Consider the following 13,076-nt stretch of genomic DNA (forward strand, 5'->3'; position numbering starts at 1 on the left):
TTTATCAGATTCTTGGTGTTTTAAAGGGCCATAACCCAACATGAGTTAAGTGACCTCTGACCTTAGTGCTTCTCAGCCTGTGTGCTCTTCTTTAACCAGTGAGTGTAGAGGCTTTGTCGTGATGCAGGGACTCGTTCATACACAGTGGCTTTGACGTGACCTCGGGTTTCTCCTGCAGGTGTTTGGTGCCTTTCCAGAGGAAAACGCTCTGAAACATGTGAATTATGGAAGAAAACTCTGCTTCTTCTAATGAATGTTGAATATTTTGAACATTGGGAAGAATTTGGAATTAAAATTTGTTTTATTCTAAACAGAAGTGAAAAGTCCGTCTGAGTGAATGATGGATTGTTGTCTGGGTTTATTTATTTTGACAGGATGGAAAATGGAGGTTTAATTTCAGCCTGTAACTCTGTGCTCAGTATCCAGGTTAAACCGTCTCATGGTGAGGATCAGAGAAACCTGGTTTAAACTGCAGCTGTTAACTCCTCTGTCTCTAACAGCTGTGTCGTGTTTGTGTGCGACACCTTCCTTCATCTGCTGCAGCCTTTGTTTTTCACGTGTACTTTATTAAACGGGAACAGGAAATGCAGATTGTGTCTGATTCGTTATTTCTTGCTGCAGCCACTGGGCGGCCTGTTGTGCTGCTCGACCATTAACTGTTCTGATTCTACTGCTTCCTCCTCCACATCCAGCAGGTACAGATCAACATGATCCTTCACCTGGAGTGGTCTCTGAGTCCAGGTCTCTGAGTCCTGGTCTCTACCAGCTCCTGAGGGAAATATCTGTCCCGTTAACATGACCGTAGCCATCGCCAGGGGGCGTAACACTTTTCATTCTGTTTCTTATCTGCATCACAACAGAAGTGTCTCAGCCTGTTTTCCCCGTCACGGCCCTGTCTCTCACTTCAAGTCCAACAAGGATTCCTGATTTCCCGACCAGAATATTATTCCACGCAGTGTCAGAAAATATAACTCAACGTTTAACTTCTTAAAGATGACAGAAAATTAAAAAAATCATCATCATCGCTGGTCTGTCCGACCGACCACTTACAAACTTACACTTAACTCATAAATAACATGGACATGAATTATTTTTTAGAAAGTTCTGATTATTCTGTGCAGAAGTGACTGAAAAGGCAAACATGACCAACGCAGTGGTGAAATCATCAAACCAGCCCACGTGTCCATCCACGCCACACGGAGTCACACACACACTGTACATGCTTCCAGGTTATAACGCGACTCGATCACTGGTCGATCACATAGTGAAAAGCAGGAAGCCGCTGAAAGTGTTGTGGCTCTCGTTGTTGTCGTAGAGTCCTTTGTTTGCCGGCAGACGCAGGGAGACCACGTCGCCTTTCTCCAGCTCCAGAGTCGCTCCGTTAGACATGTGCTCAAAGTATCCGTTATTAACGTTGATTTCATAGGTCAGCATGATTCTCTCACTGTTCTTGTACAAAGCCACACCCATGTGCACGTTGGAGCGGTAGTCCATACCTGTGAACCTGAAGTAGTACACTCCTTTGACTGGGGCTGTGAAGACGCCTGAAGGAAGGTTGTTGGAGAAATCAGGTTATTTTATTATCTTTCATTTTGAAACACGATGAACACAGAAATAAAGATTCAGTGGTGGTGTTAAGCTGCTGCAGCGTGTCGGTGGTACCTGTGATGGGGTTGTAGGCCTGGCCGATGTTGGTGAACACGTTGGAGTAGACAATCGTGGTGTCGGTGTTGAAGGGTCCCAGCAGCCCTGAATCAGTCAGCGCAGCACTGAACGCCACCTTAGAGCTTTCTGACAAAACAGAAAACAAAACCTGAGGCTGCTGGTGTCGGTCAGCCGAGTCTTTGGTCCACAGAAAGACAGGATGTGATTAATATAATATACATGTGGTGAATAAAAACTTTATGTGTACCTGCGTTCGTCCTGAGCGTCTGCAGCTCTCCTCTCAGCTCCTGCAGCTTGCTCTCTGTGGACGTCAGCCTCGTCTTCAGGACGTCCAGCTCTGCTCTCTGCACCACCACCAGGTCTCTGAGCGCTCTCACCTCGGCCCACACGTCAGGCTGGACGGACGTCTGTTTGGCTTTGGCCTCCGTCCCCTCCACTGCCTCCGTGTCCGCTGTTGCTGAGCAGGACAGACAGAGGAGGACGACAAGACAGACAGACTTCATTCTGAAAGCGACAGAGGTCTCTGAGTGTCCAGGTGAGACAGTCTGAGCTTTAACAGAGGACAGACTCAGTGTCACAGCACAAAGGTCGCATGCTGCATTCAGGTGCTTCTGGTAAACTCCAGACTTTAACTCTGTCAGAGCCAGTTGTTGGACTGCGGAAACACTGTGGACGTCGGTGGCTGGTGTTTCCCATCACCTGCTGCAGTAACATAAAAACTCAGTTAAAACCAAAACACTGACAATGTCAATCATTACTGTTTACATCCTAAATAAATAGTGACAATAGTTCTGATGGTGCTTAAACGCAGCAGTAGTTAATTTTTAAAAAACAAAGCTGAAATGCTGGATTTTCCTAAAACTACACAACTTTCAGACACACACACACACACACACACACACACACACAGCGTCAGACGTCCCACAATGATGAAACTTTGGTTATTTGGATCAAAACAAACTTGTGAATCAGGACTGTTTGTAATTTACTGCACTTTAAACAGTAAACATGAGAATAATGAGTGAATATAAGAATAAAAGGAACACGGATGCACGTCTGCTTTTCTGACGTGTAACTTCATTTACACAAATTAAATTAAGGTTTTAAATCTGATCAGCGGTGTCTGTTTCTGACTCGTGGTTCTGGAAGAAGAAGAAACCAACGCGGCTGGTTTCCATTTATTCTTTTTATTTTGATGATCAGTTATTAGGTTTTTTGAGTCATCGGGCTCCTGCCCTCAGCTCTGACCACAGTTTAATAACATTTTCCTTCCTCTCCTTCTCCTCGCTGATGATGGACCAGATAAATGCTGCTGTGTGTTTACTGCAGAGCACAGGTGGGTCGAGAAGGTGAGAGAGGTCTTTAAAGGTGCTCGGCTGCGTTATTAACCTGCGAAGTGACATTTAGCAGCTGATGTTGTGTTTGCTCCGTGTTGTGTGTGTGTGTGTGTGTGTGTTTGCTCCGTGTTGTGTGTGTGTGTGTTTGCTCCGTGTTGTGTGTGTGTGTGTGTGTGTGTTTGCTCCGTGTTGTGTGTGTGTTTGCTGGGAGTCCAGTGTGGTTAACGTTAATGAGCTCTGGGTGTTAATGGAGGCAGCAGTAACAGTCCACAGCTCAGTGAAACGTCGGCAGCTTCCTCCTCTTACTGCTCCTCTCACTCTGTATAATCACTGGTGGTATTAATATGTGTTATATTAGCATGTCATTAATTCTTTTCTGTATAGTCTTGAAGCACAGGGAGCAGAGAACCTTCCACACATAATGAATGTGATGTAAAGCTCTTTCCTGCTTGTGTTGGATGTGAAGTTGAAAACCACAGTGTGTTTCTGCTGCTTCAAATAAAAAAAAACATGTTTACCTACAGATATTTTCACACGGTCTGTCCAGGTTCGTGTTCTTATTATCCTGCAGCACGTCTGCTCATTAATTCTACTCTGTTGCTGATCATCAGGTTCACGTTAAGGACTGGGGGGGGTGATGTGTTCGACCTGTAGGTGAAGAAACAGGTGAAAGCTGATGTTTGGTTGTTTATGTTTCTACTTTGACCTGAACTGTCTCAAATTATTTCAATAAGACTTCGGTTTAATTCAGTTGAGTTTCTGACGTGAGAAAGCAGCGGTCAGTGAACACAGCACCGGAGCTTTGTGAGGCTCTGAGCAGATCACAGATGTGGGTGGTGATTTAGTTTAAGTGCAGTTTGATGTGAAAAGCCCTCACTGGGAAATTTAACGTCACACTGACAGAAATTAATGCACCAAAGTTTCATGAGTCTACTAATTGATTTTTTTTTTAAATGGCACAGAGGTTAATGGAAAACAAGAAATGCCTGAACTGTGGTAAAAATACTTTCAGCTGGCATTTACAGAACGCTTAAAGTGATTTGTGTTAAATGCTCTAAACATGTAAACCCACTGGTACAGGCCTTTAAACCTGCATGTAGCCTGGACTGATCACAGATCTGAGGGAAGCTGATGAGACCTGACGACTCACACTTAAAGATTTAAAGTCCTGTTTTCCTGTTGAATGTTGTCGAGCAGCCAAACGTACATGACACGAACACATTGTCAAGAAGGCACAGCCTCTTTTGTAGAAAACTGCTAAAACATGTTGAAGCCACACAGACAGAGGAGAAGCCGTGAGCTTCCAGACATCAGCACACAGGAGTCATCAGCGATGAAGAGCCCAAAAATTCACCCAGCTCCCAGTAGACTTTAAATCAGACGTGCTGAGCCTTTACTCATAAAAACTGTTAATCAGTGAGACCGGCAGGCGTGTTCCTCTGCACACGGAGAGCAAACCCACAGCTTTTTGAATATTTAGATCCTTTGGTGTTGAATAATTGACAAGAAGAAGCTGAAGGGGGCCAATTCCACTTCCTGCTGAAATGGCAACAATACACAGAGGAGCAGAACACAGCAAAGACTCATACGGCTGATTAAAGATGGATGGATGATACACGGATACCAGACTGACCAATGAGCTGATGATATCAACACGTCCACACACTGTGGATGATCCGAAGATGGAGGGAGACAGATGATCTGTTGATGCTTTATCAGTCCCATTTAACAACAGGTTTCAAAATGCAACAGTGTTAAACCAGAAAGACTGTGTGTAGTCAACTAACAAAACAAAACAAAAACAAACAACAGTGTAAAAAAACAACAACAAAAACAAACAGTAGCCACGGAAATTAAAAGAGAAACCAAAAGCTTAAATAAATGGAAACTCGTCCTCTTCCCTCTGAGGCTGAGACGTTCAGATTAACATCAGGCTAACGTCTCTGTGTGGATGTAGTTAGCCTAGCTTAGCGTAAAAGACTGGAAGCAGGGGGAAACACCTAGCCTGGCTCTGTCCAGAGTTCAGTTATCAAAACCAGAGATTACAAAGAGCAACAGTAAGACACAGACACCATTAATGATGCATAAACCTGTCCAATCAGTCTCCGTCTCATGTTGACCTTTCCATGAGCTCTCACTCATTTTGGTTTGTTGTTGCTTGAACTTAAAAGCCACAGCTGAGCACAATGAAACCAAACCTGGCAACATGACTTCACTACACCACACTAACCTGATTCCAGACCAGAGAACCAGAGGACCAGAGGACCAGAGGACCAGAGGACCCACAGCTCAGTGATTCTAATGAATGAAGCTGTTTTCATGAAGAAAACCCTCCACAGGTTAGTTGTTCAGATTTCCACTTAAAACCTGATCTGAAGCACAAACCCTGATGTGACTGGATGGAGACAGGTTAACACTGTCTCCTCAGAGGAGCCTGTTCTCAGGCTCAGACGTCTACCTGTTAGATGTCAGCGACACTGACGTTATAATTACTGCAGTCAGCTGATGAGGACATTTCAGGGGGTGATGCAGAGGAAAGTGTGGGGACGGGTTACTGTTGTGTTGCCATGGCAGTGGCAGCTGTGGACAGATTATCTGCAGACGTCCAGGGACCCGTGAGTCACAGACAAACGCTCTCATCTCTCTGACATTCAGGAGCTGGTATTTTACAGGTGGAGGTGTGAGGGCCTTTGGACGAGAGCAGATCAGCGGTGACGTTGATGACTGTCAGGATGTCGTCAAACAGACACGAAGTGATGCTGCGGCTGTTCGTGTGTTTGACAGATTTACTCCAATAAATGATGTTGATGAATATTTTTCATGGACTTTCTTTACTTCTAAGCAGCGGTTTGCACTGATGCTGGGATGGATGATGGAGGAGGGGTGTGTGTTAACAGTTACTCCTCTTTTAACATGTTTGTATGTGTTATAATACTAATGTTCAGAAGCAGTCGCGTGTATTTATACAAAGAAACTGGTTTCCAGTTAAAACGTGGTGTGCAGTGAATCCACAGACGTCCTGTTTCAGTGTTTCCATCATGTTTCCCGCAGGTCGAAGCTCCCGCCGTCTGGAAGGAAATCCATTATTGATGATTTGGTTCCACTCAGCTTCTAAACAGGCCTCGGCATCAGCGCTTTACTACTGCTGAGATTTCCCCGGAGTGACACAACATGTCCCAGCTCCACTGAATCATCCCAGCAGTTTATACTCTTTAAATTTTCATGCTTCACTTCGATGTTTGGTTCCTGTTTCAGGTATTTTTACTGACGCACAGTAAACAGCTATAAAAAGCATGTGTGAAATTCCTCTTTATGTGAATTTAGTCTTAAATTCATGTGAAACATCTGGAAATCCTGTTTCTATATTCTATGAATTGATCATATATGTGGAAGGGTCCATGTGTGCTCACCATGCAGCCAGCTGACAGAAACATCCTCCCAGCGATCTTCCCACAGGACTATGAGCTCCAGTGGGACAGCGTACTCAGTGGACCCAGACTCAAGGACAATGTCTCGTCGCAGGACGGGGCCTTCGGCTGCTGTCGAGGTCCACCAACAGCTGCCGGTCCCTTGTGGGGGTCAGGATGCCTGCAGGTGTTCTTCAGCTGATGGTTTCAGTGATGTATCGTCCCTCTCCAGGTGCCTTTGTGCAGCGGCTCAGGATGTGCTCTGGAGCTCCTGGCAGTTTTTGTGCACGTTGTGTGAGGTGTTGCTTGGTCCTGGATCTGGGCTTGCCCCTGCTCTGTGGACGACATCCCTGACTTCCTGTAGCTGCAGCTCTGAAATATGAAAACATACTGAAACTCCACAGTGACCTCTGACCTCGCTGTAGAGGAGTGAGCCGTAGATAATCACGGAGGACGATCATCTGCACGGCTGCCACAGAAAATTCACATGTTGACATGAAAATTAGCATAATGGGTCAACCCTCATGCAGCTGATGTGTTACCATGGTTACCACTCAGCCTCATGCACAGTCCAGATAACTGAGCGACGTGTCTTTCTGTGGCGTCTCTGGGGTCTGAGGTGTACCTGGAAGCTCGTGCGTGTGTGATGCATCACACAGATTCACACACTCAATACTTTAAACTGACAACTGTCATTTCTGAAAAGTTAAATCCATAAAACACAACCACAGTGGGTTTGCAGCTAAAGCCTTATTCGGTTTGACACGACCAGAAGCTTCTACAGCTGCTATAATGACTAAACCACCTGTGACTGTCGCTGTAACACAGAGTTAGACTTAGAGAGCTTACACCCGTTTACAGACAGCAGCACACTGAGGCTGTCGCAGTCGCCTGAGGCTCAAAATGACATGAAACCATTTTACCTGACAATGTCTAATTAATGTAAAAGCAAATCTACAGCTTCAGCTGTCAGTGATTTAACAAACGCATGTAGTTAACCCATAACACGCTCACATGTGCAGAACATCGCGCAGCACCATCACTGGTCCTGTATGTAAAGACCTGGAGGGTCCACTTCAGAGTATCTGATCTGTCTTTTGTTAGCTCAGCATGTTGGATTCTGCTGAGTCAGGATGAGTAAACTGAGTCCCTCAGGGCAGGAAGTTCAGGCCGCAGCCTCGCTGTCCCGCCTGGATCTCAGAGGACCTGCACCACCTGGCAGGCAGACCACATCTGTGAGGATTAAATTCTCTGTAAACTGAAAACCAAACACTGACCTGTGAGACAGTTTATCTGTGATGAATCATCTCAAATTAGGATTTAATCCACTCTGTGCTTTGCTCTGTAAAATTGTGGCTCCAAAAAAAGCTGCACCTAAAAATGAAATATCACAAAAATGCACCGAACAAAGGGCAACAGCTGGAATGCAATCAAACATCAGGAGAAGGATCGTCATCCAATCAGCGCAAAGCGCATCAATCTCCACGGCGAAGCTTCAGCTTCACGATGTGCACGACACACCAGCACTAAAATCAGACCCTTTCCCTCCGTGTCCACTGAATGTGACTGAGTCTAAGTACTGATTCACGTTATTCTGCCTGTTATTCTTTCTGTTTTACATCAAGTAGCAAATTTCAACACGTGAAACATCTCAGAAAACATAAGTGGTGCTTTTATTTTCCACAGTGAGCGCTCGTCCACTGTCACCTGTGCAGCCACGTTTAATATGAACTTGTAGGAAGAGTCTGAGACAAACACTTGTATGTTCACATGTTTATCCACTGGTTCAGTGTCCTCTTCAGCAGAGACGGACTAACCCTTCATGTTACATCATTTACAGGACTCACTGTTCCCTCTCTGAGGACTGTCAACAGTACAGATACATATGCACCATATATACACAGAGATTTACTGAACAATGTCTGAATATTATCTGTCTGTTCTTCACCCAACAAACAAAAACATAATGACGTATGCGAAACTGAAAATGGATAAGAGGAGGTTTGGTTTTGATGGAGCACACTTCAGAGAAGAGCAGATCTGATGGGTAACAGCAGATAAGTAGCAGTGGAGGGTTCATATGGAGGACGTATTGGAGACACTGACTCCCACACTGTGTTAATGTAATGGCTCTCAGCATCTCAAAGCCTGACAAAGCACTGTCACTGTCAGCTAAATGCAGACTGTCAAGTGAAGAGGAGAGGAGAGGTAAAAGGTGGAGGCAAAGAGCTGCTGTAGCTGGAGAAGTGAACGTGTCTCTGCTGGATCTGGATTATCTGATCCCTCTGAGCCTCACTGTTTCTCAAAACTATTAAAACACATACAAAAATATAGAATATCAGCAGCCCTGTTAACTTGAGCCAGCTCTCCAGACCCTGCAGTTTCACATTTGTCCTTTAGATGTCCTCAGAGTTACCTGCCCTTTGCCAGGGGTGTCCTTCTCACTGCACACCAGTGCCTCATTCCAGACTGTTGAATTTTCTACTTTGACTCTGTTTCAGAAACTGCTGCCTGTGTGTATCCTGGTTGTCACTGTTCTTGTAAACATGGTTTCATGTTTAAGCTGCTTATGGGGCTGAGGGTCTTTAAGGGTCTGTACCAAAGCCAGCAGGTGGATTCTGGGATTTTCAGAGGTAGCACCGTCCTCCTTGTTGTCCTTCCTTTTTTAATTGCATTTCGGCGTTAGCTTTTATTGATCTGTGAAGTGGTTGTAAAGGGAACAGCCGCGATAGGAACGAGATAATCCTCAACCTGCACCGATGGAAGATAACACAGCTATAAAATGTAATGGCAGGAAAACATAATGGGGACAAGGGAACTGAGCAGGACTCACTGCTCTTCTGTGTGCAGCCACAGACATGCGATGTACACTGTTGTGACAAAGAAATTCCCACCAGGACAATAAAATCCAGCTAACTAACAAACAATGAGACACACTGGTGCTGCATCTACGCAGAGGCTGACATACACTGCAGAGAGAAAACAGTGTGAGCTGACAGTTTGATCTACACCGAGCAAACTGAAATACTTTGTGTTTGTAAAGATAACAGATATGTGTCTGGAAAAGTGAGGAACTCTTACTTTCATCCACACTGTCCACCATGAGAGAAGGTCATCAGAGGGCGTCACACTTCTCAACGATTAATCTCTGCAATCATCTGTTACCAGCAGCAATGAGGCGTAATCTGTCTGAGAAAACCGGCGCTCCACAGGGCTCTGTCACTGGTTTTAGGTTGTATGTGAATGGTCCTGTTATATCTGAAGGCAGAACACAGTCACAGTTACACAGGAGAATTTGCCAATAACATTTGAACAGTGAAATCCTGCTTTTACATTAATTCCAGTACGGATCTAGATGACAGCATCACACATGAATTATACATACTGTGCAATATGTTTATATAGCTACATCAAGTTTTTTTTTGTCTTGAGTACAATTATTTTGGTTCTACGATGAAACACTTCCACTGTGGCCATCAACACAGACACTGTCATCTACAGGTTTGCCTCGTTTCTACTTTCTGCTTAACAATTAATCACAACAATCCCACTGTCTCCATCTGACAACACTTCGTTTTAGGTGCAGCAGCTGTTTCGATGAATGAAATCAATGTTGGCATAACCTACTATTTACTCTATACACAGTCATCATCACAGTAACCATGGCAATACACCTAAGAGAACGATGCCATAATGTAAATCAAATTAAATTATACTAAAATCAAATCATCACAGAGCATATTCAGTACATACAGTGATATTCAGCTGGCAATGTCCAATCAATACAACTATTTACAATTCAGCATTTACAGAGATCAATAACAGGCCGTAACAGTGCTGTTCAAACACCGCGTCTAGCGGCGAAAAATCCCGCGGTTGCTGGACCCCTCGGTTTCATCGTTGCCTCTGAGGCTAACTCTCTCCCTCTCCGAGGCTAACTCTCTCCCTCTCCGAGGCTAACTCTCTCTCTCCGAGGCCAACTCTCTCCCTCTCTCTCTCTCCGAGGCTAACTCTCTCTCTCTCCGAGGCTAACTCTCTCCCTCTCCGAGGCTAACTCTCTCTCTCCGAGGCTAACTCTCTCTCCCTCCGAGGCTAACTCTCTCTCTCTCCGAGGCTAACTCAAACAGCCACAGAATCTGACACAGACAACATGGCGGCCTAGAATATGGCGGCTTTTACTCACCTCACCGTTGTGACGACACACAGCTATCATGTAGCTCTCATCCAACCGTGTGGCGATGCTAACTCTTCCAAAAGACCAAAGTTTCAGGCAGCTGTCCATATGCATCTTCGATGTTTCATGTTTTCTCTCCTTCTCAGAGAGATGGTGCCTGTCGGTGTCTGTTTCCATACGGGTGAATCAGAGGGCAGGTGTAGCACAACGTTAGCTACTAGCGACCTGCTAGCCACGTTTCCCGCTCACACCAGCTCCGTGAAAATCCGCGGCTGTAGGTTTTCCTGCTTGATATTTAAACTCGCTCTGGGTGGTCCTAATTCTTTGATAGTCAGTTTATCTTGGCTGCTCCGACGACAGAATGGTAATTCCCGCAATGACACGACGGAGCTACTCCGTTGACTTGCAATGCTAACCGTGTTGATCTTGAACGTGAACGAGATGCCTCTGCGCTCTGTGCGTTATCGTCAGAGGAGCACGTGACTTCATCAGTGCGTATGACGAAAGCACGTTGGGGCACGCCCCTCCCGGAGCCCATAGAAATGCATTGCAGGGTCTAACACTGAACATGTAAGTGTATGGGAGTGATTTTTCAGTGTGACTGATACGGCCCCACGCGGCTGCTGATCGGACAATGAAGTTCAGAACGGCAAAATAAACTCTTATGTTTTTCGTGTGGGTCAATGAGGGCGGGGCTCCATCGCCCATTCTTAGCCCGCCGCCTCGGTGAGAATATAAAGGTATAACTGCATTAATTACATAACATATTCAGCAGGACCCTGTGGTATTAACACTTTATCTCCATCTTTTTAATTTTCTATAATACAGTGACAAACTGAAGGAAACTTTTAAAATGATAAAAGCTTTTCCTCTACCCCTCCCTCAACTGTTTCCCCTGTCTTTCCCGCCCCTCCGTCTTTTTCCTCTCCCCTCTCACTTTCCTTCCTTCCTCCCTCCTCTCCCCTCCTCTCCCCCGCCTCGCCGCCTCTCTCTCTCTCTCTCTCTCTCTCCCAGCTCTCCGCCCAGACAGACCGCAGTCAGTCAGTCCGGTCTCTCAGTTCAGCAGCAGCAGACCAACAACAACAGTCAGTCGCACATCAACCTGCGGGTGGATTTAAAGAAGCGCATGAAGTGGAGCCGAACACTCACCTGTGGGGCAGCTTTACTTTACCTGTCGGATTCCAGCGCTTCGTGTGATCTGACCTGGAGTCAGTGACCATCCCGGTCTCATTCATGGTGGATAATGTGGACAAATCCGGTTTAACGCAGTCTTTGTGTTGTGCAGCACAGGTGAACACGTTAAACCGAAGTTTGATGCGGTGAGACATGATGGACTGATGGACACCCTGATTCATGCATTTTTATTTTACATCAGCATTAAAACATTTTAAACTTTCAGACGCGGCTGTACCTGAACCCGAGTCTCTGCCGAGACCAGAACCAACCGACTGAGAATTTCTATGCATCATATTCGACGGCGTGATAACCGGACACATCTGTGGACATTTCCTCCGCCGCTGCCCGGGCTGGTTTTCGCGGTCATGGGTGGTTAAGTCGGATTAACTATCAGCGCCTCTTCCAAACAGCATGAGGAAACCTGACCTGCGCTGAGGTACAGAGGAGAAAGTCCATTTTCCAAGTGATACCGTTTTATATTGATCCGCATTAGAGACAATAATTGACGTTTTGACCGGCGCGTGTCTGTCCCGCGGGACATGATGCTTTTAAGCAGCGTATCAGTCCATTATAAATCTGTATGGTGTCATAGCCGGATTAACCTTCCGCAGGGTCCCAGGACAAACATCTGTTGTTGGGGCCCCTCATCATCCCCGCCCCCCCAGAGATGGACCAGTTCTCTAAAGCAGAACTGATAAGTTTAGTAATCAATTAGTCGAGTGACAGAAAATTTATTGGCAACAATTTTTATAACTGATTTTGTGTTTAAGTCATTTATTTTTTAAGTGAATCGTTTACCACAGCAAACTCAAAATGCTGTTGTGTGTTTGACTGTCAGACAACAGAAGCAATCCCAGTGTTAACTTTGGCTCCAGGGAATAATGATTATGATTCTGCTATTTTCTGACATTTTATACACTGACCAGTTGGCTGGTAAAGAAAATAACTGTCAGCTGAATTTATAAAGAAAGTCATTATTGGTTGCAGCCTTACACTTTTCCTGTGATGGAGTTATATAACCCTAACTGAGATTTTCTTTGTGTTAATTACAAAGAACAGTGTTTTTCTCCCTTTAACACTTTTACTCTGACGCTTTAATGCTAAATTTTTACCTTGGTCACATCTGACTGTGATTCCTGTCACTGACTCTTGTATGAAGCAGCTAAATGTCCAGGTCAGTGTGGTACACTGGAAAACATAAAACAGTGGTAGATTATATTTTTGCCAGTTTTAATGCTGACGTTTCTCGGATGCATCGGTTAACAGAGCTGAGTCTGTCATAAAAATGTTTGTCTGACAGTTTGTGTTACAGGACGA

The 13,076-nt window shown here is 45.1% G+C and overlaps 2 protein-coding genes across 2 annotated transcripts in view; one reads left to right on the plus strand and one right to left on the minus strand.

The window, feature by feature from the left end:
• Positions 1-435: 435 nt before the first annotated feature.
• LOC121185489 (complement C1q tumor necrosis factor-related protein 3-like) lies at positions 436-2,223 on the minus strand. The gene is made up of 3 exons (XM_041043677.1): positions 1,913-2,223; positions 1,663-1,791; positions 436-1,544 (listed from the first exon to the last, which is right to left on the minus strand). The coding sequence occupies exons 1-3, from the start codon at positions 2,166-2,168 to the stop codon at positions 1,258-1,260; spliced, it is 672 nt and encodes a 223-aa protein (XP_040899611.1). The 5' UTR covers positions 2,169-2,223; the 3' UTR covers positions 436-1,257.
• A 9,411-nt stretch (positions 2,224-11,634) lies between these two features.
• Positions 11,635-13,076, plus strand: part of LOC121185670 (atrial natriuretic peptide receptor 1-like) — a 46,302-nt gene continuing 44,860 nt past the window's right edge. The window contains exons 1-2 of the mRNA XM_041043976.1: positions 11,635-11,902; positions 11,983-12,195. The gene's annotated coding sequence lies outside the window, so the exon portion shown is untranslated. The remainder of the gene's footprint in view (positions 11,903-11,982; positions 12,196-13,076) is intronic.

The sequence above is a fragment of the Toxotes jaculatrix genome, chromosome 8 (assembly GCF_017976425.1).
Source record: "Toxotes jaculatrix isolate fToxJac2 chromosome 8, fToxJac2.pri, whole genome shotgun sequence".
NCBI lineage: Eukaryota > Metazoa > Chordata > Actinopteri > Toxotidae > Toxotes > Toxotes jaculatrix.

Coding starts and splice junctions, on each gene's coding strand:
- LOC121185489 (XM_041043677.1), bottom strand. CDS start 2,168: ATGAAGTCTGTCTGTCTTGTCGTCCTCCTCTGTCTGTCCTGCTCAGCA. Junction 1,792..1,912: donor GACGCTCAGGACGAACGCAG/GTACACATAAAG, acceptor CTGTTTTGTCAG/AAAGCTCTAAGGTGGCGTTC. Junction 1,545..1,662: donor GGCCTACAACCCCATCACAG/GTACCACCGACA, acceptor ACCTTCCTTCAG/GCGTCTTCACAGCCCCAGTC.